The 22,393-nt window shown below is 37.5% G+C and overlaps 4 protein-coding genes across 9 annotated transcripts in view; 3 read left to right on the top strand and 1 right to left on the bottom strand.

Moving 5' to 3' along the window:
* Positions 1 to 3,027, top strand: part of syngap1a (synaptic Ras GTPase activating protein 1a) — a 43,071-nt gene extending 40,044 nt beyond the window's left edge. For all 5 annotated transcript variants that reach the window (XM_074686282.1, XM_074686280.1, XM_074686285.1 and 2 more), the window contains one exon: positions 817 to 3,027. In XM_074686282.1, coding sequence (XP_074542383.1) covers positions 817 to 874 — 58 coding nt within the window. In that variant the 3' untranslated portion in view covers positions 875 to 3,027. The remainder of the gene's footprint in view (positions 1 to 816) is intronic.
* Positions 3,028 to 7,546: 4,519 nt separating this feature from the next.
* LOC141803317 (G-protein coupled receptor 20-like) lies at positions 7,547 to 9,970 on the bottom strand. Its single transcript, XM_074687280.1, has 4 exons — positions 9,797 to 9,970; positions 9,435 to 9,691; positions 9,215 to 9,347; positions 7,547 to 8,170 (listed from the first exon to the last, which is right to left on the bottom strand). The coding sequence occupies exons 1-4, from the start codon at positions 9,968 to 9,970 to the stop codon at positions 7,547 to 7,549; spliced, it is 1,188 nt and encodes a 395-aa protein (XP_074543381.1).
* A 6,445-nt stretch (positions 9,971 to 16,415) lies between these two features.
* LOC141803098 (cilia- and flagella-associated protein 20) lies at positions 16,416 to 18,201 on the top strand. Of its 2 annotated transcripts, none has more exons than XM_074686988.1 (6): positions 16,416 to 16,638; positions 17,091 to 17,170; positions 17,275 to 17,386; positions 17,488 to 17,676; positions 17,761 to 17,874; positions 17,980 to 18,201. In XM_074686988.1, the coding sequence occupies exons 1-6, from the start codon at positions 16,555 to 16,557 to the stop codon at positions 17,980 to 17,982; spliced, it is 582 nt and encodes a 193-aa protein (XP_074543089.1). In that variant the 5' UTR covers positions 16,416 to 16,554; the 3' UTR covers positions 17,983 to 18,201. The 2 variants fall into 2 exon arrangements, with proteins under 2 accessions (XP_074543089.1, XP_074543088.1); XM_074686987.1 differs by having other exon boundaries at positions 17,977 to 18,199.
* An 810-nt stretch (positions 18,202 to 19,011) lies between these two features.
* Positions 19,012 to 22,392, top strand: LOC141802750 (cilia- and flagella-associated protein 20-like). Its single transcript, XM_074686460.1, has 6 exons — positions 19,012 to 19,212; positions 19,781 to 19,860; positions 19,965 to 20,076; positions 20,182 to 20,370; positions 20,474 to 20,587; positions 20,688 to 22,392. The coding sequence occupies exons 1-6, from the start codon at positions 19,129 to 19,131 to the stop codon at positions 20,691 to 20,693; spliced, it is 585 nt and encodes a 194-aa protein (XP_074542561.1). The 5' UTR covers positions 19,012 to 19,128; the 3' UTR covers positions 20,694 to 22,392.
* The last annotated feature ends 1 nt before the right edge of the window (position 22,393 follows it).

Here is a 22,393-nt window from a genome sequence, read left to right as displayed (position 1 = left end):
ATCTCTCCGCTGAGTCTGCTGTGAGCACGCAGCTGTTTTCACTGCAGGCTGAGTTAGGATTTAATGCATTTAATGTTTTTATCGTCTCAGATTGTAGTCATATATGTTTCAGAAGCAACACTTAGGACGATGAATCTTTCAGAATAATCTGAAAAAGTTTAGTGTTGAGAAATGCTATTCCTTCAGACTGAGAGATTTAGTTCCTGTGAAATCCAGGAAATAAGATGTAAGCTGTCTGTGTACTGTCTTGCTGAAAGATAGCAAATATGACTGACACCATTGTCTCTAAATAAGCAGGGAAAACCAGCTGCTAAGTAGCTTAGCACAAAAGGTGGATACAGCTAGCCTGATGTAACGATGGGTGCAAAGGTTAAAAATGACTAATGACAGTTTGCTGTTGTATGGGGGTGGGTATCTGGACTATTTCTTGGCAAAGGGTTTGAGCTTCCTGGACTCTACTCCTCATGCTTCTCTTGCCAAGGAGTCCTCCTACACAAACTTTTTTTTCCTTTTTTTTTTTTACAGAAATGTTCATTTCCACCCTATACCACTGGTTTGAATTATTAAAATGTGAAAATATTTGTGACTTAGCCTTAGAGGTGCTGCAAGATGGATTGAGTTGAGGGCTAGCCATCCCCCTCTGTGTCCTGTCTTTATGCTAAGCTAACTGGCTGCTGGATCCAACCATATCTACCTTTTCATCTCACTCTCAGCAAAAAAGTAAATAAACAACTTTGTAAACTTTTCTCACAAAAGCCCCCTGTGGAGCTGTGTGAGGTGATGGATAGTAACTCCACTGCTTTTCTCTCCCTTCAGTCTATCAGCCAGGGCTATGGATCCTGACTGCCGCTTCCAAGGTGACCAGAGCTCATGATGGTCACCCGGGTGTAAGAAGACTGACTCACATCCTGCACCAAACACCCGTGAAGAGAAACTTTGCTTTGCATCCAGCAGGACCACTGGAGGCTTCATCACGTTTTTTAAAAAAGAACTTTGCACATATTCAAACTTAGCCTGTACGAGAACTTGACAATCAGTTTAGCGCGAGGACCAATGTGTGCAGGGAATCGACTGCACATTCTGACTGAAATCTAAGCCAATGCCACAACAATGGCAATACTGAACCTAATGAGTTTCTTTATTGAACCAGAAGTGAGATAAGGTGTGTGAAACACTGCGTTTAAAGATGGAGTTGTTATTTCCCCTCTACAAGCAGCACATTTAACTTCTCTCCTAAGCTGCTGCAGACAAAGTGTAGACGGCTTCTATAAACTGAAAACCCCTTCATGGTGACGAGCAACAGGGTTGTTGGTAAATCATTAGATACAGGGTACAGGCAGAGATCTGCTATTCTATTTAATCTGCTTTAATCAATTAGTTTCATATTCATTCTTTTAAGTAATTTACATGCCCAATGAAAACCATTATGATTTAACGCATCCTTCACAGTAAAGCCATTCCATTTGAAGAGATGCCAGACGAATAAACAATCAGCTGACTGCTACACAATCTGTGGTCCTATGGCACGCTGTGGAAAAACATCCAGCTACTGTTTTAACTCAGTGAAAGAAGTCATCACAGTATGGATTATATAGGACTTTACAACCAGAGTGCTTCCAAAGTAATGCAGGCTTAAAAGGAAAGACAAATGGGGGATAATCAAAGAAAATCTTGAACTTAAAGGAGAATTCCACTGTTTCTTACACACGATGGGAGCACTTGTATTATTCTTTACAGATCTGATTAAACAATTGTTTAATTACAGCTTGAACCCACGCCAGCCTCTCTAGAAACATGCGACTAAAACCGTGCTACGTTCTAGTGCCAAAAGAAAACCATGGCTTCATCTGCACATTACATTATATAAAGGAAGGCACACTAGCTTCTGCTTATTCTTGTATTCTGCTCAAGCTAGCATGTTAGTGGGACTGCTGCTACAGTGGAAACACTGTGTGGATATGAGTTATGCTACGAAAGTGCAGTGTGATCTACAGTCAAACACACACTTAGACATTTTACCTGACCTAGCTAAGACATCAAAGTATCAGTTACATTTAACTCCATGTGTGAGTGGAGATCTGTTTGAATCCCAAGCCTCTTCTTTAAAGAGGGGGTATTGTGCTACAGAGTAACGATGCTATATTTTCATATGAATTGTGCAGATTTCAATAATAATAAAGAAAGAGCAAGAACTTCATGAGACTTGATGAGGTAGCCGAATAAGGATATTCTAACTTGGTCATCAGACGTTGAATGGGCAAGTCCAAAGTCTATCCATATCTCTGCCCTTTACAGGCTTCCAAATGTCTGGCCAATCAGAGGGAAAGGGTTTGTGGAGCAGGGAGCCTTAAAGAAACAGGTTTTCTAAAACAACATTGAGAGAAAAGTAGGGATTTTTTTTGAGCAACAGATCATGTACCAGGTGGACAGTTTAAACCTTGACAGAAAAGCACAATACCCCCTCTTTTAGGTTAAATAAACTTTAATGAGAATACCCTCCTGAAGATGATGCTTTCATATGTTTCAGGAAGATAAAAATGCTACTGCTGCCTTCCTTATCGCAACAGAAGATCTTCAGCTCAGTTTTGAAAATATGATTGTTTCACACCTGAGGGACATTGTTGGTCTAAAGCCAGCTTAAACTAACTGAGCCTCAAAACTGATAAGTCAACCTTAAAAGACAAATCATGGTCTGCCATTTCCATTACTGATTCTTTTTAGCCTTTTCCTTTTATTTTGTACAGCACTTTGTAACCAGGTTTGAAAATGCTGTATGAATCAATTTCAATAAGTATGATTATAAACATTATGTGCAACTGGAAACAAATCGTATTATAGCAAGTGGTGAAATACTCATCTGTTGTGTTAAATGTTTCTGAAGCATAGATGTGCAACAGTTCTGCATGTGCTTTTTAAACCGCGAGGACAAGTAAGTCGATTCGTTGTCGGATATTATAACGAACAAAAACGAAAACTTTGCTTTCTTATGGGAAGGCATCTTTTTTTTTTTTTTTTTTTTTTTTTAAACCAACCTGCTGACTCTTCCTTTTTTTCAGAAGAGGTGGCTCTCTGCCTTTTGCATTATACAATTATACAACAAACAAGTACTTAAAGAAGGAAACAGACCAACAAAAGGCGGAGAGACTGTGAAAACAACAGGACATTAAAGAGCAGGGATATGTAGTATATGTGCATAGGATCTGACTGCCTTACAGTCCGCGCCACAGGGCAAAACTAACAATGCCAATACAAAACAACTTGTAAACTTTGTAAAATGAATGTTCTTTTTTGTAGTCAGGTGATGAATTAATAAGCAGTGTATTGGTTAACTCTGTATGTTAGTCAGAATCATTTGTATTACAAATTTCATGGTTGATATAATTTATCTTAACCTCTTGCCTTTGAAAGACATTTCTTTGAAGATAAATATCAATGATATAAAGTTATATGTTTATGTTACCAGAAATGTATAAAATAGCTCAGTGTATATTTATTCTTATATATGTAAAAGTATTCAAATCAAGGGTAGGCCTTCAGGCATGTTCAACTTGTGGTTAAGAAAAAAGATTCTTATATTATTAACTCTTAATGCTGCAATCCAGAAACTACAGTGCTATGGCGTGACGAGGTTTATGGGATGAAAGCTGAATAACTTCCCAGCACAGCACGTTTCAGTTGTGTGGAATAACAAGAGAAACTCTTCAAAGATCTCGCTGATGTTTGTGAAATCAAAATAGCAGTGGTGCTTTCAAAAATACTGGATTGCAGTTTTAAGTGATCTCCTTTTGAAACATGCATTTATTTATTTTGCCTGCATTGCAATACAGTATTTTGAAATGTTATACTGCACATCTGTTTTCATTTTAGAAAAGCTGCAATCTATTATCTGAAAAAGTGTTTATAAAGAAATGAAAGTTTATAATATTCCCATGTAATCTTGAAACCCTCTATATTAGCTGCAGTGGTATTGTGTGCTACCTCTAAAATCATGCGCTCAGCTCCCTTTTTTTCTGTTTTCTCAAACCCTCATTTGTTTTATTTCACACACTAAGAGATACTTTATTCCATCAGACTAAAAACCTCATTTATCACGGACGCAGTATGAAAGCAAGAAGTTTAACATTTTTCTTGTTTTTTCTTCTATTTTCTTTTTTTTTCTTTTTGACTTATTTTCTATTTTTTTTTTTTTTTCTTTGAATTGTTTTCCTTAAGTTATTTTAATTTTCTTTGTATTTTTTCTTTTTTTTCTCCCTTCTATTTCTTTGTCTTGTTTTCTGCCAAATTTTTTTCAAAAAAGGTTATCTCATGGTTTGTATCTTGTTCATTGCTATTTCTCTCGAAAATCTTATTTTCAATTTTTTCCATCATTTGTTTGACACAACATTTTAGATTTCAAACGATCCATAAAATTTGCTGTATTTTTAAAAAAAGATTTAATTTTTTTTTATTGCTATTTCTAAAACTGCAGTTAAAATTTTGCTTTCATTCTCTTAGCTGTCTTAGAAAGTGGCTATCAAATGTAAAATGCTGTTTTCATGATAGCAATGAGAAGTTTGCTTTGGCTACTTTCAAAATAGCGATTAAAATTTCTTTAAATTCTGCTCTGAAGGCCGTAAGTCACATTTTGATACCCTGTTAGAAATAATGACGCACATTTTCACTGTTGTTTTTGAATGGCAATAAAACTAACAAAATAGGATATCTGATGCTTTCACATGGCCAGTCCAAGTTTATCTTGTTTACAATTTAAGTGCTGTAACCAACCCATTCATAAACCCTTTTTTTCCACTAAAAGATAGGATTGATTGTGTTCTGTGTGTTTGTCTGGTGTTACAAAGACACGGAGAAACTATGAGTAAGAAGATGTCTTTAATGCCAAATGCCTAAAAATACTGAACAATCTTTGCTGAGCGACCACTGACGTTAGCTATGATTCAAAAAGCACATGAAATGTTGGTCAGTGCTGAGGCAACTACTCTGTTTTATTTTCTCTGACTGACATCTTTTTCATGTTGGTAGATTAATTTCCACCTCTTCATGTATTATCTGTTAGATATTTGCTTTTATTTCACGCTGAGAATGAAAAACCCAACAGTGCTCCAAAGTAATAAACCATGATGAGGGTTATTATCAAAGTCACTGCTGAAGCAGTGCTTTATGTTTACAAAATCACAGCATTTTTGAGTGTGAATGCACCTTTTTTGACCCGAAAGAGTATAAATGTTGCTTTGCTGCAGCTGTAGTAGGACCTGAAAATGAAATGGGATATCTTGTATATTTTAAATAACAGTATATAACATCTTTCAACACATTTATGTTTTTAAAATGGATGTATAGCATAATGGAATTAATCAAAGTATTTTCCTTGGCAGCTATTATTCTGCACAATTGATCTTCTGTGTCACAAATATGTAGTCGATGGGAGTTCTGACTTGAATTGGGCCTACTGGATGTATAACCTTAATTTACTTGACTTTTCTTTTGAAATAAGCCATGCCCCTAGATAAGCCATACCCTCCAGTCCCCTGATGTAGTATGGTGGATGTTTAATGTTGGTAGTTTTATTTATAATGGTAGTTATTGTAGGTATGATTGCACTTGTAATCATTATTATTAGTGTACTTGATTGATATAATTTGTTTTGTTTGAACAAAAGGAATGTATTAATTTTTCAGGTGATTTTTTTTCTGAGTGATTTAAATAAACCTAAAAATCCCTAAATTAAGAGCTGTTGTTTTTTATTGTCAATGTCAGCTACAGCAGAGGGAATATGAATTTATTTGCATTACAATATAAGCTATTAGGCTTCACAACTGCCTCTCTGACATAAAGGGCCATAGACACTGCTTCATGGTGTGGTGATGAGTTTGGCCACCATTGCATTTCATGTATAGTATTGACTTTTTCTGATACTTCTAACAAATATGGTGACTTGGTCAAAATCTTCATTTTTTAGAGTTAAGCTCATCAGATTAAAATGTGTTGCCACTTTACTTGAGTTACCTTGCAAAGTAGCATTTGAATGTAGAATCTGACCACGTGATTTATTTTTTTTCACTCCCTCCATTTCTACATTGATCAGTTTGTAAAGTGTGGGATTAGTTTAGATCACAATGTTATTTTTATGTTGAACAACAGCACCACCCTGTGATGGAAAGAGGCCATAGAGCGCGGAGGAAAAGAATGTGTATCTTTTTTTTTTTTACTAATTCTATTCATGAAGTATTTTATATTAATATATATAAAAAATTGTGCATCCAGTCTCTGGGAGGTAAAGAGAAACCTCTCTCTCCAAATGATCAGATCTGATTAACTTCTGTCACATGTGTGAGGATTTTTGATCTAAATAAACGCATCTTATCTTGTGCCATAATATTGATAAGAGTACAGTTCTTATGCTATTTTCATAACTTATAGTCCAACATACATACATACATTCTGCATTGATCAGCTCTCTGCTTGCTCTTAAAGACAAAAAAAAAATACAAATAATCTTTGAAATGAGCAGTTACATCTATCATTACTTTTGTCAGACAGTTATAGTAAGGATACAAAGAGAAAATTGGAGGCACACAACACGACACCAGGGCCCTTTAACAAATCAATAACACTGCCTTTTTTCTGTCTTTTCCTTGACTTATGCAGCTTTGATCACAGTGAATCTGTACATAAATTAAAAATGTTAAGGAAAAAAGGCACCACATTTCAGCAGTCACATCTCACATCACATATAATACACATTTAAATTTACTGTAAGCTGCTGTGTATTTTATTCATTCATCTTTACAGTCCAAAGCAAGATACATGATGTATTATTTTCTTAAAAGCCTGTGGTGGCTTCTTATTATTGAAAATCTCAGAGACGTGTCATTATATATATATATATATATATATATATATATATATATTTATATATATTTATATATATATGCCAACGTCAGGATCAGTTGGGATTGATACTTAAGTTTCAGTTTCTCTTCTCTAGTATACGAATTTGAACACACAAACACAATAAATCTTGCTTTGAAATTTGGAAATGTATTGATTTTCATTTTACATCATTTCGTTTATGTGTGAGAGGAAGTGTGTTTGTAAGACCATGTGTGTGATGTGGCTCTCTGTAGTACCACAGTCATTTTTGTGGCTCTTGGTCTCTGACTGGTTGGCCACTCCTTACCTAAACTGTATATTACTTAAAATTGTGTGGATCAAAGGTGAGTCATATAAAATTTAAAAAATTACATAATGATGATAATTTATTTCTGCTGTAAGGTTTAGTTAACATTTGGATACTTGATAGCTGGCAGGCTTCAAGAGGCCATCAAAGGAGGGCAGTCTCTTGGACTCCAGAGTTCCTTTTGGGGAACCCGTTTTTAATCTGTTTACATCATAACAACCTAATGATGACTACACAGAACAGTTGCTTTAAAGTCACTTCTACCACAAAAATACCTCTTTTTGTCCATTTTTCCCTCTGATCTTGAATATCTCTGAAATATTGAAATATCTCTTTCTCTAACCGCCCTCCCTTTCTCCAGGTGTCTCCTCAGACTGATCCATTTAAAGGTGTACAGGTGGTCACCTCTCTTTGAGAGGACTGTTCCATGTGGGCTGCAGAGAGGGGAGTACTGGTGAGTGTGAGTGTGGCCACGCTGTGAGCTATGGCCAGTGCTGTACCATTAACTGAATGCCTCTCTCCTTCTCCCATGCTTGTGTGGCCCATCTCCCCATCCCACTCCCTCACTCCCCTCCTCCTTGACCTCCACACCCTCTTGAAACTGTCGGTTACAAAGCAGTAAACCACTGGATCCAGGCAGCTGTTCAAACTGCTCAGGGTGACTGTGATGTGATAGGCCAGTACATGCCCCGCCCCCTGCCCCCGCCCTTCCTCTCCTTTGACTTGGACCCGGAAGTGAACCAACACCTGTCGGATGTGGAAAGGTGTGAAGCAGATAGTGAAGACCACCAGGACGGTGGCTAGTAGCCTGACAGCCCGTGCCCTCCTCGCCCGGCTCTGCTGGGGCATCAAGCCGTGGCTGGAGGAGAGGAAACAGGCCACACGTAGGGTGAAGCCCACCACAGCCAGCAGGGGGAGGAGGAACTCAAGGATGGTGAGATAGAAGAGGGCAGGGAGGAGCACACAGGAGGAGCTGAAGCCCAGTGCTGTGGTCTGTAGAGAGGAGGAGAGAGTCCAAACACATTAAGATCTAAATATTCTTTTTCTCATTATTATCATTGTGATTTTTTTAACAGTATTTTGACCAAAAAATGACCTGCAGGCTCTATCACACTTTTGTAAGTAGTCAAAAAATATTGAGGGTAACTATCAAACAGCTTTTAGAAGATGCACACAGCACAGTTGGCCCTGTAGTTCAGGCATAGGCTCCATGTACAATACAAAGGTTATAGTGGGTTATGGTTGGACTCCTGGCCTCAACCGTTTTGTCTTTCTACTCCTTACATTTCCTCTCTCTTCGGCTTTTCTGTCCAACACAGGTAAAATTGGCAAAAATAACTAAAAACACAGCAATTTTATGGACTTCAAAGAATTTGTCCAAAGCCACAGCTAAAGGTTAAGTGAACAAATCCAAGACGTGCAAGACCCTGGTACTACCAATGGCCATAGGCGATCACAGGTTTAGAATCTAAGATCTTTGACTAATTTGAACTGTGACACCCCCCCCCCAAATAAAATAGATAGATAGCTAAATTAATTAATTAATTAATTAATTAATTAATTAATTAATTGATTAAAATAAAATAATACAAAATAAATAAATAAATAAATAAATAAATAAATAAATAAATAAATAAATAAATAAAAAGGAAGGAGGAACTCAGTCTGTAATTAAGCCTGCAGAGAACTGAATAAACTACTGGCTGCATGGATTATTGACAGCAATACAACAATGTCTTTAATGAAAGGATAAGAAAGACTAGAAAGGGATATTGTAGAAACTATTTATTAATTTTCACATTTCTAAAAGTTTATATGTAAACAGGGAGATTTAGAAGTCTGTTTTGCACCCAGTGTAAGGTGTTTGCCACCACTACTTGAAATTAACAGTATATAGTTAGCTACCAAAACACTCCTGTTTCTTTAATGGTTAATCCACTAGAATATGGGATAAGAAATATATATATCTAATGCTAAAATATAATCAAGCCCCCTTTTTCTATCTGGTTATGTAGTGTTCGCTGTGTGTTTTTATACCTGGAAAGAATAGGTGACCACAACTGCAATGAACCAAACTGTGGCACTGACACACTTGGCTGTTCCTTGGGTCCTGCAGCGATGCAGAGTGCTGGATGCATGGACCACAGCGAGGTATCGATCTACACAGATACTGTTCAAAGAGAGTCAGAGCAAAATGAGCACAATAACATTTCTGTTTGCACATATTGATTCATTCATTTGACGACTAACCACCCACCTAGTCAGAAACAGTATACTACAGTACATGTTAACAAAGTAACTGAAGGTGTGCACGTAGGAGCAGGCCACACAGGTGCCTCCACTGTGATACAGAGCGATACGAGCCGGTAGGGACAGTGCCACCAGCAGGTCAGCTACAGCAAGGTTTATGGTGTAAACCACAGAGGCAGAGGAGTGGCTGGAGGCCCCACAGAAAACATAGAGAGCCAGACTGTTGAGGACCACACCGACCACCAGCATGAGACAGTTACACACCTGCAGCAGAGAGATTTGCAGAGTGTAGTTTCAACTTCATTATCCAGCCTTCTTACCTGATCATCAAGTTGGCTATCATTGTCTAGTCTATGTTGGTGGTCTTACCATGAGAGAGACCCACACAGCATAGAAGTCCTGGTACAGCTGCACATCCAGGTGAGCTAACCTGTGCAAGTAAGGTCCCCCCCACCGCTGATCCCATGTGCTGCAGTTTGCTGGATCAGGAGTCGAAAATGGGGAGACGGGCCCAGAGCTGATGTTGCTAGGATTGGTCTCCATTTGTTGGAAAAGAAGTTTTAATGACAGGCTGGTGTCTGAGTCAATAAGAAAAAACAACACAAATAAGTTGTTTTAAAACATGTTTAACAACTGAAAATATGGTCAGACATGAATGAATGAGTTGTGCCAGTTTGTGATTTATTTGCCCTAGCCAACCATACAGTCCACCTTTAACCCCCTGCTTCTTTGATTTAAGACAGACCAATCACAAACCATTTTTCTCAAATGGTCACACCTCTTAGTAAATTAAAAAAAAGAACAAGACAGCTGCCTCTGTTGAGGAATGAACCCAGCCTTGCAGGTTTCGACTAAATCAAATGATTAATTTACCTTGATGAACTAAAAGACATATTAGCTTACAAGAAGCTGGTATAGATTTGTTCTTCACACTTGCTTACTGAAACTAATTTTGATACGAAATCTGCTGTGTGATATAACCTTTTATTTAGCCTGGCCATGATGCTTTCTTTTCTCACTGACTGTAAACTTTATGCTTACTTTTTAGCCAATGAGTTTGATGTTATTGTTTTCCCTTACAGACAATAGAAGAGGATGTTATTAGGGCAGTAAAACATCATCTGCATACAAGGCATGTTTTATCAACTCAATTAAATTCCTATTGATGGTGTTATTATTTTCAGAGTGTAGTATATTTGTGTTAAAGGTATGCTTATTAATATATATCACAGTGATTAACCTGATTGCACTCCCTTGCTGATGTGATCGCAGTATAAAGATGTAATGATTATTTTTTCTAAATATATTTTGTGAAGTTCATTTAATGACCTCAAAGCAAGAATTTAAAATAAAAGCATGAACCCTATCATGTTTGCAGAGGAATGAATTCTTAAAGATGCTATGAGGTGGCTCTGTTTTGTTTGCACTCCGTCGCCACCCTGTGGCCTGGAGTATCCGCACACTGTTAAAATTACTTTTAGTGAGGTGTGTGTTTGTCCTGGAATTAAGTAGAGATCGGATTGAAACAAATTTTCTGTATTCAAGACGACTTTTTACTGGATACAACACGCTGAGGTAAGGGTGCAGTACAGTTACGTAGTGCTACGGTTTGAAACGTGACGTCAAGTAAACGTTAAAGTAGCTAGCTATATGCTAGCGACGTCGGCAGCCAGGTGCTCTGACGTATCTGTAGGCTAACATGACAACAAGTAAACACTGTACGTTTGTAAGTAGTTTAGTAGCCGTTTATATTTAGTGCAGCGAGCAGTCCAGTGTTCTGGATAACTCAACCTGGAAGCTCAGAAGTAGCAATTTAAAATAATCTGTAACCAGCAATATGGCGCTGATAATCTCATTTTAAAGTGTATTTTACGATCAGGCATATATCTAGGGAGGCTTTCACTTTCAAACTCCTCACAGCCCCTTTAACATCCTCCCCGTTGGCCTATATAAAAGGGTCAGATTGAATAATTCTTTACTACTTTCTACTTCATTTGGTGCATGTAAATTGAAATGTTTCCATGCCTACAGGTGATTTTTTTTTCTTTTTTCTAAGTATTTACATATTTGACATAAAGACAATTAATCATCAATCAATCAATAGCCTCCCCCCAAAAAGTGCCTCAGTCGCAACAACACATTCAAGCTTCCTGATCAAACATTAAAAAAGAGTAATGAGCCAGAGGTATGACACGTGTGCAGCATCAGCAGAAAGATCCTAGACGGGGACACTGTAGTAGACCTGGTCACATAAACAATATCCTCTCTCACTGTAGAGGAGAGTAATCAATCTTCATATGTTCTCTAAAAGGATGTGACACTTCCAACAAAGTTCAACACTGAACCACTGGTGTAAGTTTAAACACAGTGTACAGTATAAATGCAAACCATGTCAGCATGTCCCGCGGTTTTAACAAGAGATTTATATGTTTGTGTTAAACCAGTCCCATAAATTTGATGAATGTGAAACATCCTGTTAAAAAGAGGAGGCTCTAAAAATCTTACTGTGTAACTGTGGCGCACTTTCAAGAGGTTCAAGTGAACGTATCTATTGTAAACAAGAAGATATAAATAAACCAAAGATATAGAGGGGGGTGAATAATGGGAAAAACAAAGTAGTGGGTAGACGTAAAGCAAAGTTACATTAGAAAGTATCGGTAGGTCTATGTTTGTTCTGTAACTGGTTGAGAAGTACCGTGTGTTACGGCAACCATGAGTTAATTGCTTTAAAACTTATCACTTGTGGTCTTCAGTCATGCTCTAACACTCCAATCGACTTTCTCTGAACGCACATCTTTGAGATTTTTATTTAACTTCCAGACAGACAAAATTTTACTCCTTTTTTAAAATCAAAACCAGAGACAGATGAACTACTGTCTGTTAAAGATCCTGTCGAGAAAGGTCTTTCCACTCTTCATCACCAAACAGACAGTTGGATAAAACATGTCTGAGGGTCTGGATTTAAAGACAGAAACATACCCGCTGACCTCTATATGTTCCTGATCCTGCACACATTGTGTAACCTTATCGTGTCCATAAAAAGGTTTTTCATGTGGCTCCTCAGTCTCTGGACTTACATTCGTAATGTCAAAATTGGATCACATATGCACTGTTAGACTTTTGAACTTATGAAAGGAGTAACTGAGTAAATTTTTTACTTTCACTTTGAGCTGAATCATTGAATTAAATGCCACCAACCTCTTTGAGTAAATGAACAAAAATGTGTTTTACATTTCAAATACAGTTCATTCAAAGAAAAATAAAAACAGATTAACAACATGTTTCTGAAACCTACCTTATGAAGACAGGAAAAACCCTCAACCAGTAGATTCACATTGAAATCCTAAAGGCTCAACAGTTTTATCTAAAAGTGTGCAGCTCCTTATTCAGCAGACTGTAGAAGGTGAGGAGAGAGGTGTCGATGATGTGAACTGTCTTGAATGGAGAGGGTCAGTTCCTCAAGCAGCGCAAAGTTGGACCTCCCCTTTATCTCTATCTCTTGACACCCCACACGTTTCCCTCTGAGCCAAAGTGCTAAATCTGGAGTTGAATACAGAAGAAAGAGCTCTTCCCTCTTCGCCATCTCATTATCCTTCGACTCCACAGCTGTCTTCATCTTACACTCTATCTCAATTTTCTCTGTTTCATCTCTTTAGTTTTTTTCTGAGCCTCTGCAAGAAAAAAAATAGTGAAAAAAAAAAGAACAGGAGCAAGGAAAAAGAATAGTCGAAGCGAGCCTTTAATACTTTAACCACAAACAGTGGTTTGTAGAGAGGGTGGGTTGGTTCAAAAAGCAAAGTACAAGTAGCTGTTGACCAGGGGCGGTGGTACATTTTCTTTGTACTCAGGCGGCAAAACTTGTGCATGAACCTTTGGGTGGCAAGGTATGGTCATTAGGTTATGCTGCGTTCCAGGAAACCCGCAACTCGGAAATTTCCTTGTTGAAACCTTTGAGGAATTCTGGTATGTAAACAAACCAACAGGACAGATGTCATAAGCATAATTCTTAATCATTTCAATCACCAAAGGAGCCTGCAACTTGCTTGTTTGAGTGAAACAGAAGAAGGGAAACGGCACATAAGGTAACAGAGGCTTATACTTTATATTTTACAATATTTGTTGTTATTTTGAAACATATTTTGTATTGATTAATGCACTGAAAACTAGCTAACGTCGTAGCAGCTGCCAATGATACGTTAGTATTAACAGATGAATAACGTTAGAGAAATATCTTGCTACACCATATTGTTTAGGCAGTGATGTGACATCACAAGTCAAAACTCGGAGTATATTGATCTGGTACAAGTTCACATACGTTCTGGTACAAGGGTGGGAAGTTATGAGTTCCACTGCCGTTCTAGTGCACTTTCATGAGTTACAAGTGGAAAAAAACACGAGTTATGGGTTGCCTGGAACGCAGCATTATTGAGTTACCCCAAAGTTACATGGGCTTTATTCTGTAATCACAACTACTTTGACTTCAAAATAAAATATTCCAAAGAAAACAGAAACATACATGTAGATCAATATGCATAATGTGCATAATGTGAAAATGCTGCACGATGGCCATACGTTTCATCTCCTATAAGGTCTCTTCACTCCAACATTGCAGAGGTGCCCTTGAGCAAGGTGCCACATCCCCAACTGCTCAGGCGTGATCTATGAGTGCAGCTCCCTCTGCAGGCTCCATTTGTGTATTTTCTGTGCAAGGTGCAATCAAGCAGCAACCTGTGGTCTAAGAATATGAGACAATGCTTGAGGCTGGCTCTGGAAGTACCGGAAGTCACATACACACCAAGCCAAAAAAAGCCATTTTCAAAGCAGAAATAACCATATTTATAGTGAGGTTCAAAAAACGTCTCCTGTCTTAGTCGTTGATTTTACTATTGGCACCCACATTACGGGGGTGAATTTTATTCTAACTCAGTGGTTTAGAGGATATTAAGATCGCAGGCTTTCCCAATCAGAGGAACTCCGTCAATATTTTATACAGTTTATGGGTGCAATGCTAAGTCCTGTTTGTACATGTCTGTAGCATTATCATACAGACTACACTGCCCTCATGTGTTTCGGAGGAGTATTGCAAAGCACACAGAAGTATGTACCTCATGACAGCCTTGTTTAAACACTGAAGTATAAACCAGGTGCCCCAGGTGCTGTCTCTGAGATAGCAAATCATGGTTAAAGATTTAAAGGTGGCTGATAAGATTTCATGGTCACCTCCTGGCTCTGCCCTTGACAGGGTAATTTTGAAAACATGTAAGGTGTAAATAAATAAATAAATGTGGTAAAAGACATGTTAGTAAGAGAGCTGGTGTCAAGGTGTTCACTGACTTCTGTGAATCTACTGGATAAAAATCTGTACATTGAGGATTTTCTTTGGGTGGAAAGGAATACAGAGAAGCTGTACAGAAATTAAGGGCTGGTCTTTTACTCATCAAACATGAAGTCTTTGAGACAAAAGCGAGGACACAAAAGTAGAACAGACTGTTTCGGTCAACGAGTTTTTCAATGAAGTTTGTTTAAAGCCATCTCAAAGGTGGTCCTGCACTGAAAGGGTCCAAAGAGGAAATAAAATATATGTTCTTTTCTGCCTTTGTTTGCCCCCATGTATATACCTGATTCACTTAGAGAGCAAGAGGCAGGAATAAAAGAACAAACAGACAAAGAAATATAAACCGTGTCCTAAGATGTTTCTACAAAGCTGCCAGCTTCATCACACTTGCACACCCCCCCCCCCCCCCTCTCTCTCTCTCACACACACACACACACACACACACACACACACACACACACACACACACACACACACACACACACACTCACAGAAAGAGAGACAAAGAGACTTGTATTTTGACACAGATATTCTTTGAAGTGGGCAGCACCCTATAAACCGGAGTGATTTAAACGTGTGTGTGTGTGTGTGTGTGTGTGTGTGTGAGTGTGTGTGTGTGTGTGTGTGTGTGTGTGTGTGTGTGTGTGTGTGTGTGTGTGTGTGTGTACGTGTGTGTGTGTGTTGTTGTGTTCAGCTGCATGTGTGGGCAGCTGTGTGCCAAAGTGTCCGACAAACAGTAAAGAGGTGGCCCTTGTAGTGAGCGAATCTTCTTCTGTGTTCTTATAAAATTAGAAAGGGATGTTTTTGCTCTGTATCAAATTGTTAGTGTCTTCATTTTGCAAAGTGCCTGGCTAATGTTTGATTGAATGTTTCTCAGCTTGTTTAAATATTTAAAACCTTTGTCAGATCTACTCGGGCTCTGCTTGTTTAAAGTGCTGGAGACAGAGAGGAAGGATGTTCCACTTGACACTTCAGTTGGATTTAGAAGGTAAAAGAAGTTCTAAAATACAGTTGTTTTTATAAAGTCTATTTTAAGACAGTGATGCTATTATTGTACTCGAGGATTAAACTAGAAAAGTGCTTTAACACCTGTTCTACAGTTCAAGAAAATTACTTAGATAACACGAATGTGATTACTTTGGCTTGGGATTTCATTATAAATCCCCCCTTTTTTTTAAATAAATCCTGTGACTGGGGCGGGAAAGGTTTTAGATTGAGCAAGGAAGAAGCAAGCATGGTACAGCAGGTGGCATTCTTCACCTAATCCATTACAACAGCATGCCTTTGAGTCTGGATTTTTGACTGGCTGGCCTGCAGTCCAAACCTTTTATCACTTGGTGTATAATAAATGTAAAAAAATCTGGTAAGGAAGACTCTGGACTGTTGAGCAGCTAGAATCTTACATCAGACAAGAGTGACACCCAGTCCTCAGATGTGGTGCAATTTTGTGGTTTGAATTTCTGGTATGTCCTCTATGTGCTGTCATGAATACAGTTTTAAGTTTGTGAGATTTAAAAATTATTTCATTCATGATTTTATATATGTATATTTTACACAATATCCCATCTTTTTGGAATTGAGGATTTGAATTCTTCTTGTACTCCAGTTCAGCTGGGGGCGGTAATGCACCCATAAGCTGGTCTGCCAACCGCTCTCAATAATAGAAGAAGAAGAATATAAAAAGCGTGGTTGGGACGGAAACCAACTCTGTCAACAAACTGTCTTTAGCAACAGTTTTCACAGACCAAACCACTTGTGCACTTCGGCTTTGGATTATCTACGCACAAGTAACATGTTTAAAAACACATTCCAGAGCGGATTTTTGTCTATTCTGTACAGTATCGGCAGCAAACCTCTACAAATATGGGACAAGAAAGTAAGCATTGATTCATATAATGATCGTAACACGGTTAGCCTCTTTCCTAGCAGTGCTAAACCGAACGAGCTTAAGTGTCTTTAAACAGCTTTGTTGTATGAAGATCAAATTCCAGTGTGCATGCAGTATAAAAATGACGCGTTGGCTAAATTTGACGCATACAATGTCAGTAGAGTGTGGCTAATATGCTATAGTAGATAGAACATTTTTTGTTTCTCCATGGCATTGTTGTCATTGGTCTTCACAAGTTCTTCCCCTGTTGATGTTTTCAGGTTTCGACCCATTCGTTTAAAATTTCTCCATTGCAATTTCTTGCTATTATTATTTTGGCTGATAGACACCCTAATGCATTTGTTTAAAACTCGCCCACTAATAAGTGATACTTGTGCACAGATTCTTACTCATGAGAGAGAGTGGGTTTCTTTTGTATAAAGCATATTCTTTGATCACAGGTGAGGAACGGCCACATCAAGAGAGTCATGGACAATGATATTCACTCTATGGTGTTGGAGGTTGAGGGATCAAACGTCAGGTGAGTGAGTGTCCATATGATGGGCAGCTCAGGTCAAGTTATAATTGCCATGAAACCCCATTTACTCACATCATCTGTTGTTTGATTGTCTCTGTTCCCTTCAGCACCACATACATTACATGTCCTGCAGACCCCAAGAAGACACTGGGCATCAAGCTTCCTTTTCTGGTTATGATCATCAAGAACCTCAAGAAGTATTTCACCTTTGAAGTCCAGGTTGTTTGAAAAACCAGACCTCTTCATGAATAAACTTACATACATCATGAGTTTGAGGATGAAAGTTACTCATGTTTGGTCTGTATGGTAATAAATTTCAGGTGTTGGATGATAAAAATGTTCGGCGACGGTTTCGAGCGAGTAACTATCAAAGCACAACCAGGGTAAAGCCTTTTATCTGCACCATGCCAATGAGACTGGATGATGGCTGGAACCAGATCCAGTTCAACCTGTCAGACTTCACCAGAAGAGCATATGGAACAAATTACAGCGAAACGTTGCGAGTGCAAGTAAGTAGACAGAAACAGCCCCAACAACAACTTTTGATTTACAAAAATCTCTAAAGCTTCCATTGTTTCTGTTGCTTATCCTAGATCCATGCTAACTGTCGAATACGCAGAGTGTATTTCTCAGACAGACTGTACTCTGAGGATGAGCTCCCAGCAGAGTTTAAACTCTACCTGCCTGTCCAGAATCAGAAACCAAAGGTAAAACACACATCTCCACACTTTGAAAAAAACTTATATGTCATTTAGTATAAATATTTTGTCAATCTAACTCATGTTATTATGTTTGTTTGTTTGTTGCAGCAGTGAGGGTCAAGCGCACCATTCCCTGGATTCTGAATCAGGTTAAGCAGTAAAGTTGTCTGTGTGTAGAAATCTGAATTAAAAACCCGTGGTGTCATTTAAAAGTTTCAGTTGTCAGTGTTTCTACTGTTGCTCTCTACACAATAAAGTTTCTGATGGGCTCATGAGTACTCCAGTGTTTAGGGTTTGTCAAATTTTAAGACATGTAACTGAGGCTGTTCATCAAATAAAAAAATAATTTCGTAAAAGATATCAAAACAGCTTTTGTGAGTTTTATATAAATAAAATGGTCTTCAAAAAAATCACAATTGTCACTTAAAATTTGTTTTCATATTCCAGAGTGGTTTCAAAAATAAAACAAAGAACTGTTTTTTCCTTGATAAATGTATTTTGAATCTACTGGCCAAAAAGGAAAGGATAGAGACATTGCTCAAGTCATGTTTCTTGCCCCTTTGTAAATGTATGTATTTTATTTATTTATTTATTTTTTACCATAATTTCCCTGTTGGTACTTATTAATATCACAGCTTTGTGGTAGCTAAATGCTCTGGCCTTGTATGTTCAGTAAACTGTCACGAATATCTCCACACTATATTAAAAGCACAAAATTTACCTACATGTGAAATAATCTGCCTTAAAGTGATTTACCATATTAAGTATGATAAAAGCAAGGTGCTCAAGTCTGCAGAGTCACATTAAGGTTGAGTTCACAATTCAATAAACGTGGATCTAAATTACATATCTACGACACACTTGCAAAGATATTGAAAGATCTATAGTTGTGGAAAAGCGGAGGGGCAATGTTGCCACGGCAACCACATTGCGTCAACGATTAAGCACCGACGTAAACAACGCTCAAAGGTTCTGCTTCCTAGCAACATCAAAGTATTCACCCCAAAATCTAAAATAACTCTTTATTCAACATCACAAATAGATGTGTATTTAACAATGGAATAAAAAATGGTTCTGACTCATTTTTTTTTACCGATTAAAACGTTGGAATTCATGCAGCGGAACTGTATATTATGTGCATCCCGGAACCAAATGGGTTAAGACGGAAATTAGCCATGTAAACAAACATAAATGTCTTTAGTAGTTTTCAGACCGAATCACATCCACTAACCTACTTTGGACTAACTACACACAAGGAAAATGTTTAAAAACACATTCCAGAGCGGATTCTTGTCTATTTTATACAGCATCGGCAGCAAACCATTACAAATATGGGATAAGAAAGTAAGCACTGATTCATATGATGATCGTAGCAGAGTTAGCCTCTTTACTAGACGTGCTAAACTGAACGAGCTCAAGTATATACCACTTTATGATATTAACACATGTCCCAGTTCGGTTTGCGCGCAGTATAGAAATATTGAGATACCTTATATTAGCTGTATATGACGCATATAATGTCAATGAGACTGTGGTTAATATGCTTTAGCAGATAAGATGATGTTTGTGTAACTCCAAAGCATACTTACACATTCGCTGGGGTTTAATTCTTTTCCTGTTGATATTTCCTGGTTTCAACAAATTGATAAAGCTTTTAAACTAATATGATACGAATAAGTAATTTTGGGAAACGCATGGATAAAAAGGATAGTTGCATTACTGGAGAAATATATTATTGCTATAAATAAACTTTAAGGTGTTACTAAATCATTGATGCTTGATTCATGTATGATGAGTTTCTTCTCCACTATAATGTCCTGCTATTATTTTGTCAAGAAATAATTGTTACTGGTGCACTCACATATAAGAAACATAAAGTTTTGTCAATATAAAGTATATTTTTTGATCACAGGTGAGGAACGGCCACATCAAGAGAGTCATGGACAATGATATTCACTCTATGGTGTTGGAGGTTGAGGGGTCAAACGTCAGGTGAGTGAATGTCCATATGATGGGCAGCTCAGGTCAAGTTATAATTGCCATGAAACCCCATGTACTCACCTCATCTGTTGTTTAATTGTCTCTTTTCCACTCAGCACCACGTATATAACATGCCCTGCTGACCCCAAGAAGACACTGGGCATCAAGCTTCCTTTTCTGGTTATGATCATCAAGAACCTCAAGAAGTATTTCACCTTTGAAGTCCAGGTTGTTTGAAAAAAAAAAAGACCTCTTCATGAATAGACTTAAATTAAATTATTGGTTTGAATATGAAGGTTACTCATGTTTGGTCTGCATGGTAATAAATTTCAGGTGTTGGATGATAAAAATGTTCGGCGACGGTTTCGAGCGAGTAACTATCAGAGCACAACCAGAGTGAACCCATTCATTTGCACCATGCCAATGAGACTGGACGATGGCTGGAACCAGATCCAGTTCAACCTGTCAGACTTCACCAGAAGAGCATATGGAACAAATTACAGCGAGACACTGCGAGTGCAAGTAAGCATTCAGGGACAGCCCCCAAAACAGATGCTTTGATTTTTGTTTGCTAAGATGTGTGAATAATCTCTAAAACTTCCATTGTTTCTGTTGCTTATCCTAGATCCATGCTAACTGTCGAATACGCAGAGTGTATTTCTCAGACAGACTGTACTCTGAGGATGAGCTCCCAGCAGAGTTTAAACTCTACCTGCCTGTCCAGAATCAGAAACCAAAGGTAAAACACACACCTCCACACTTCAAAAAGAACTGATATGTCATTTGGTATGAATATTTTGTCAGTTTAACTTTTATGTTGTTGTGCTTGTTTGTTGCAGCAGTGAGGATTGATTGCACCATTCCTCAAACCCCGAAGTTGAGTTAAGCTGTTATATTGTCTGTGTAGAAATGTATTTATTTAATAACCTGTGTTTTTGTTGTGAGTGTTGTCTTTGGTTTCTTTGTTTAATAAAGTGTCTGATGGAATCATGAGTACCCAGATTTGAAGACTTTTGTCAAATGAAAAGAAATGAATCTGAGGCCGTTCATCAAATAAATAATCTTTATCGAATGCCACAACGAACAAAAGCAAAAAAGCTGTGAAAATCATTTGCATTCTCAAACATGTAGTCATTGTTTTAGAATGGAGCTCTATATCCTGCAGAGACACAACAGCAACATATTTATTAAATTGATGTTGCATTACAAAGACAGATATTACCTCAAAGACAGTTTGACTTAAAGCTGCATTTTTAAATTCTTAAAGCAGACTCAGTGTAGTGACAACATGTAAATATGAAGTGCTGTCACTTAGGTTGACGACATGAAACACATAAACTATCTAGAAACACTCTATTACTGAAAGAGTTTTTACAAGAGTAATTTTGCATTGTTTTCTTTTTTGGACAAAAATAAATGGAGTGACACACATCCGAAACCAAAGAGGGCAGGTGCTGAATTGAGTAACACCACAGTAAGCAAACTAAGGTAAACATGGCAAATTGTTTATTCCATAGTTAGCTTATTGTTTGTTTTCCATTGAATGGTGTGAGCTTTTCCCTATACTTACTAATGTAATAATTCCCCCTTTTACTGTTTGAACTTGATCATCAGCATCAAGTAGCTGCTCAGACAGCAGCCAATCACATTGAGTTAAGTTACATTTTCTTAAGACATTAGTGCTACACCTGCTGCCTTCACTGACATTCATGCTGATGTTAAACCGGGTCATTGTTGTTGATAAGTGGATCTGGCTAACAGATATTAAAGCTGTTTTAGTGAACTTTAAATCAATATAATGATTACATGAGGCGCTTTACCAGTTATTTTTGGTCTTCGGGAAATAACGATAAGCACAAATTCAAAAGTGGCGTCATATTCCAGTGTTTGGTTTCAAGAATCATACTTTTCTTATAACAATAATAATAATATTAACAATAATAAATGTATTTTGAATCTACTTGCTGAAAAAAAACAAAGAAATGTCTAGATTTTGCTGCTCTGTCTTTGTGAATTTGTTTACTTTTTTGAAGTAAGTGTTGTGTTTTTCCTGTAGGCACTTATTAACTTAGCATTTTTTGTGGTAGCTAAACACTTTGATTTCAAATGTTCACTTAGCTGTCATGTATTTGGGAAGCATATTGAAAAGTTGAACTTAATAGCTTCATCTTGTATTCACTGTAATGCTGTCATAGTGTTATTGCAAACATTGTTGGGCTCCGGCAACTTTATATTCAGGTGAAAAAAAGAAACAAACTTTGTAGGATTTTAAAGTAAAGACAACTTCAGGTGTTTAACCTCTTGTTTTTACCCCAGCCACAGCTGTTTCACTACAAAAAAAGGAAAAACTACAAAAGAAGGCAATTATTAAAAAAATCCCTTATGATAGATTTAACTTAAACACATTCGTACAAATATATTGCTTTAGTCAACAGCATGCATCTCTTTAAAGTGCAATAACATTCACTGGTTCGCGATGCTAAATCAACTACTATATGAAATCACAAAAAATGGAACAAAAATATAAAAAATAATTTCAATTCTG

Source organism: Halichoeres trimaculatus, unplaced genomic scaffold (assembly GCF_033239565.1).
Source record: "Halichoeres trimaculatus isolate MK-OKI-2021-1 unplaced genomic scaffold, fHalTri1.1 fHalTri1_scaffold_14, whole genome shotgun sequence".
NCBI classification, from domain to species: Eukaryota; Metazoa; Chordata; class Actinopteri; order Labriformes; family Labridae; genus Halichoeres; species Halichoeres trimaculatus.
This window is presented reverse-complemented; position numbering and strand designations above follow the sequence as displayed.

Bases quoted from the DNA above. Each gene is read 5' to 3' on its own strand.
- LOC141802750 (XM_074686460.1), top strand. From the start codon at position 19,129: ATGTTTAAAAACACATTCCAGAGCGGATTCTTGTCTATTTTATACAGC. The intron at 19,213-19,780 runs GTAAGCACTGAT...TTTTGATCACAG, and splicing joins TACAAATATGGGATAAGAAA to GTGAGGAACGGCCACATCAA. The intron at 20,371-20,473 runs GTAAGCATTCAG...TGCTTATCCTAG, and splicing joins GCGAGACACTGCGAGTGCAA to ATCCATGCTAACTGTCGAAT.
- LOC141803317 (XM_074687280.1), bottom strand. From the start codon at position 9,970: ATGGAGACCAATCCTAGCAACATCAGCTCTGGGCCCGTCTCCCCATTT. The intron at 9,692-9,796 runs GTAAGACCACCA...TCTCTGCTGCAG, and splicing joins CTGTGTGGGTCTCTCTCATG to GTGTGTAACTGTCTCATGCT. The intron at 9,348-9,434 runs GTGGGTGGTTAG...CTCTTTGAACAG, and splicing joins AGTATACTGTTTCTGACTAG to TATCTGTGTAGATCGATACC.
- LOC141803098 (XM_074686987.1), top strand. From the start codon at position 16,555: ATGTTTAAAAACACATTCCAGAGCGGATTTTTGTCTATTCTGTACAGT. The intron at 16,639-17,090 runs GTAAGCATTGAT...CTTTGATCACAG, and splicing joins TACAAATATGGGACAAGAAA to GTGAGGAACGGCCACATCAA. The intron at 17,677-17,760 runs GTAAGTAGACAG...TGCTTATCCTAG, and splicing joins GCGAAACGTTGCGAGTGCAA to ATCCATGCTAACTGTCGAAT.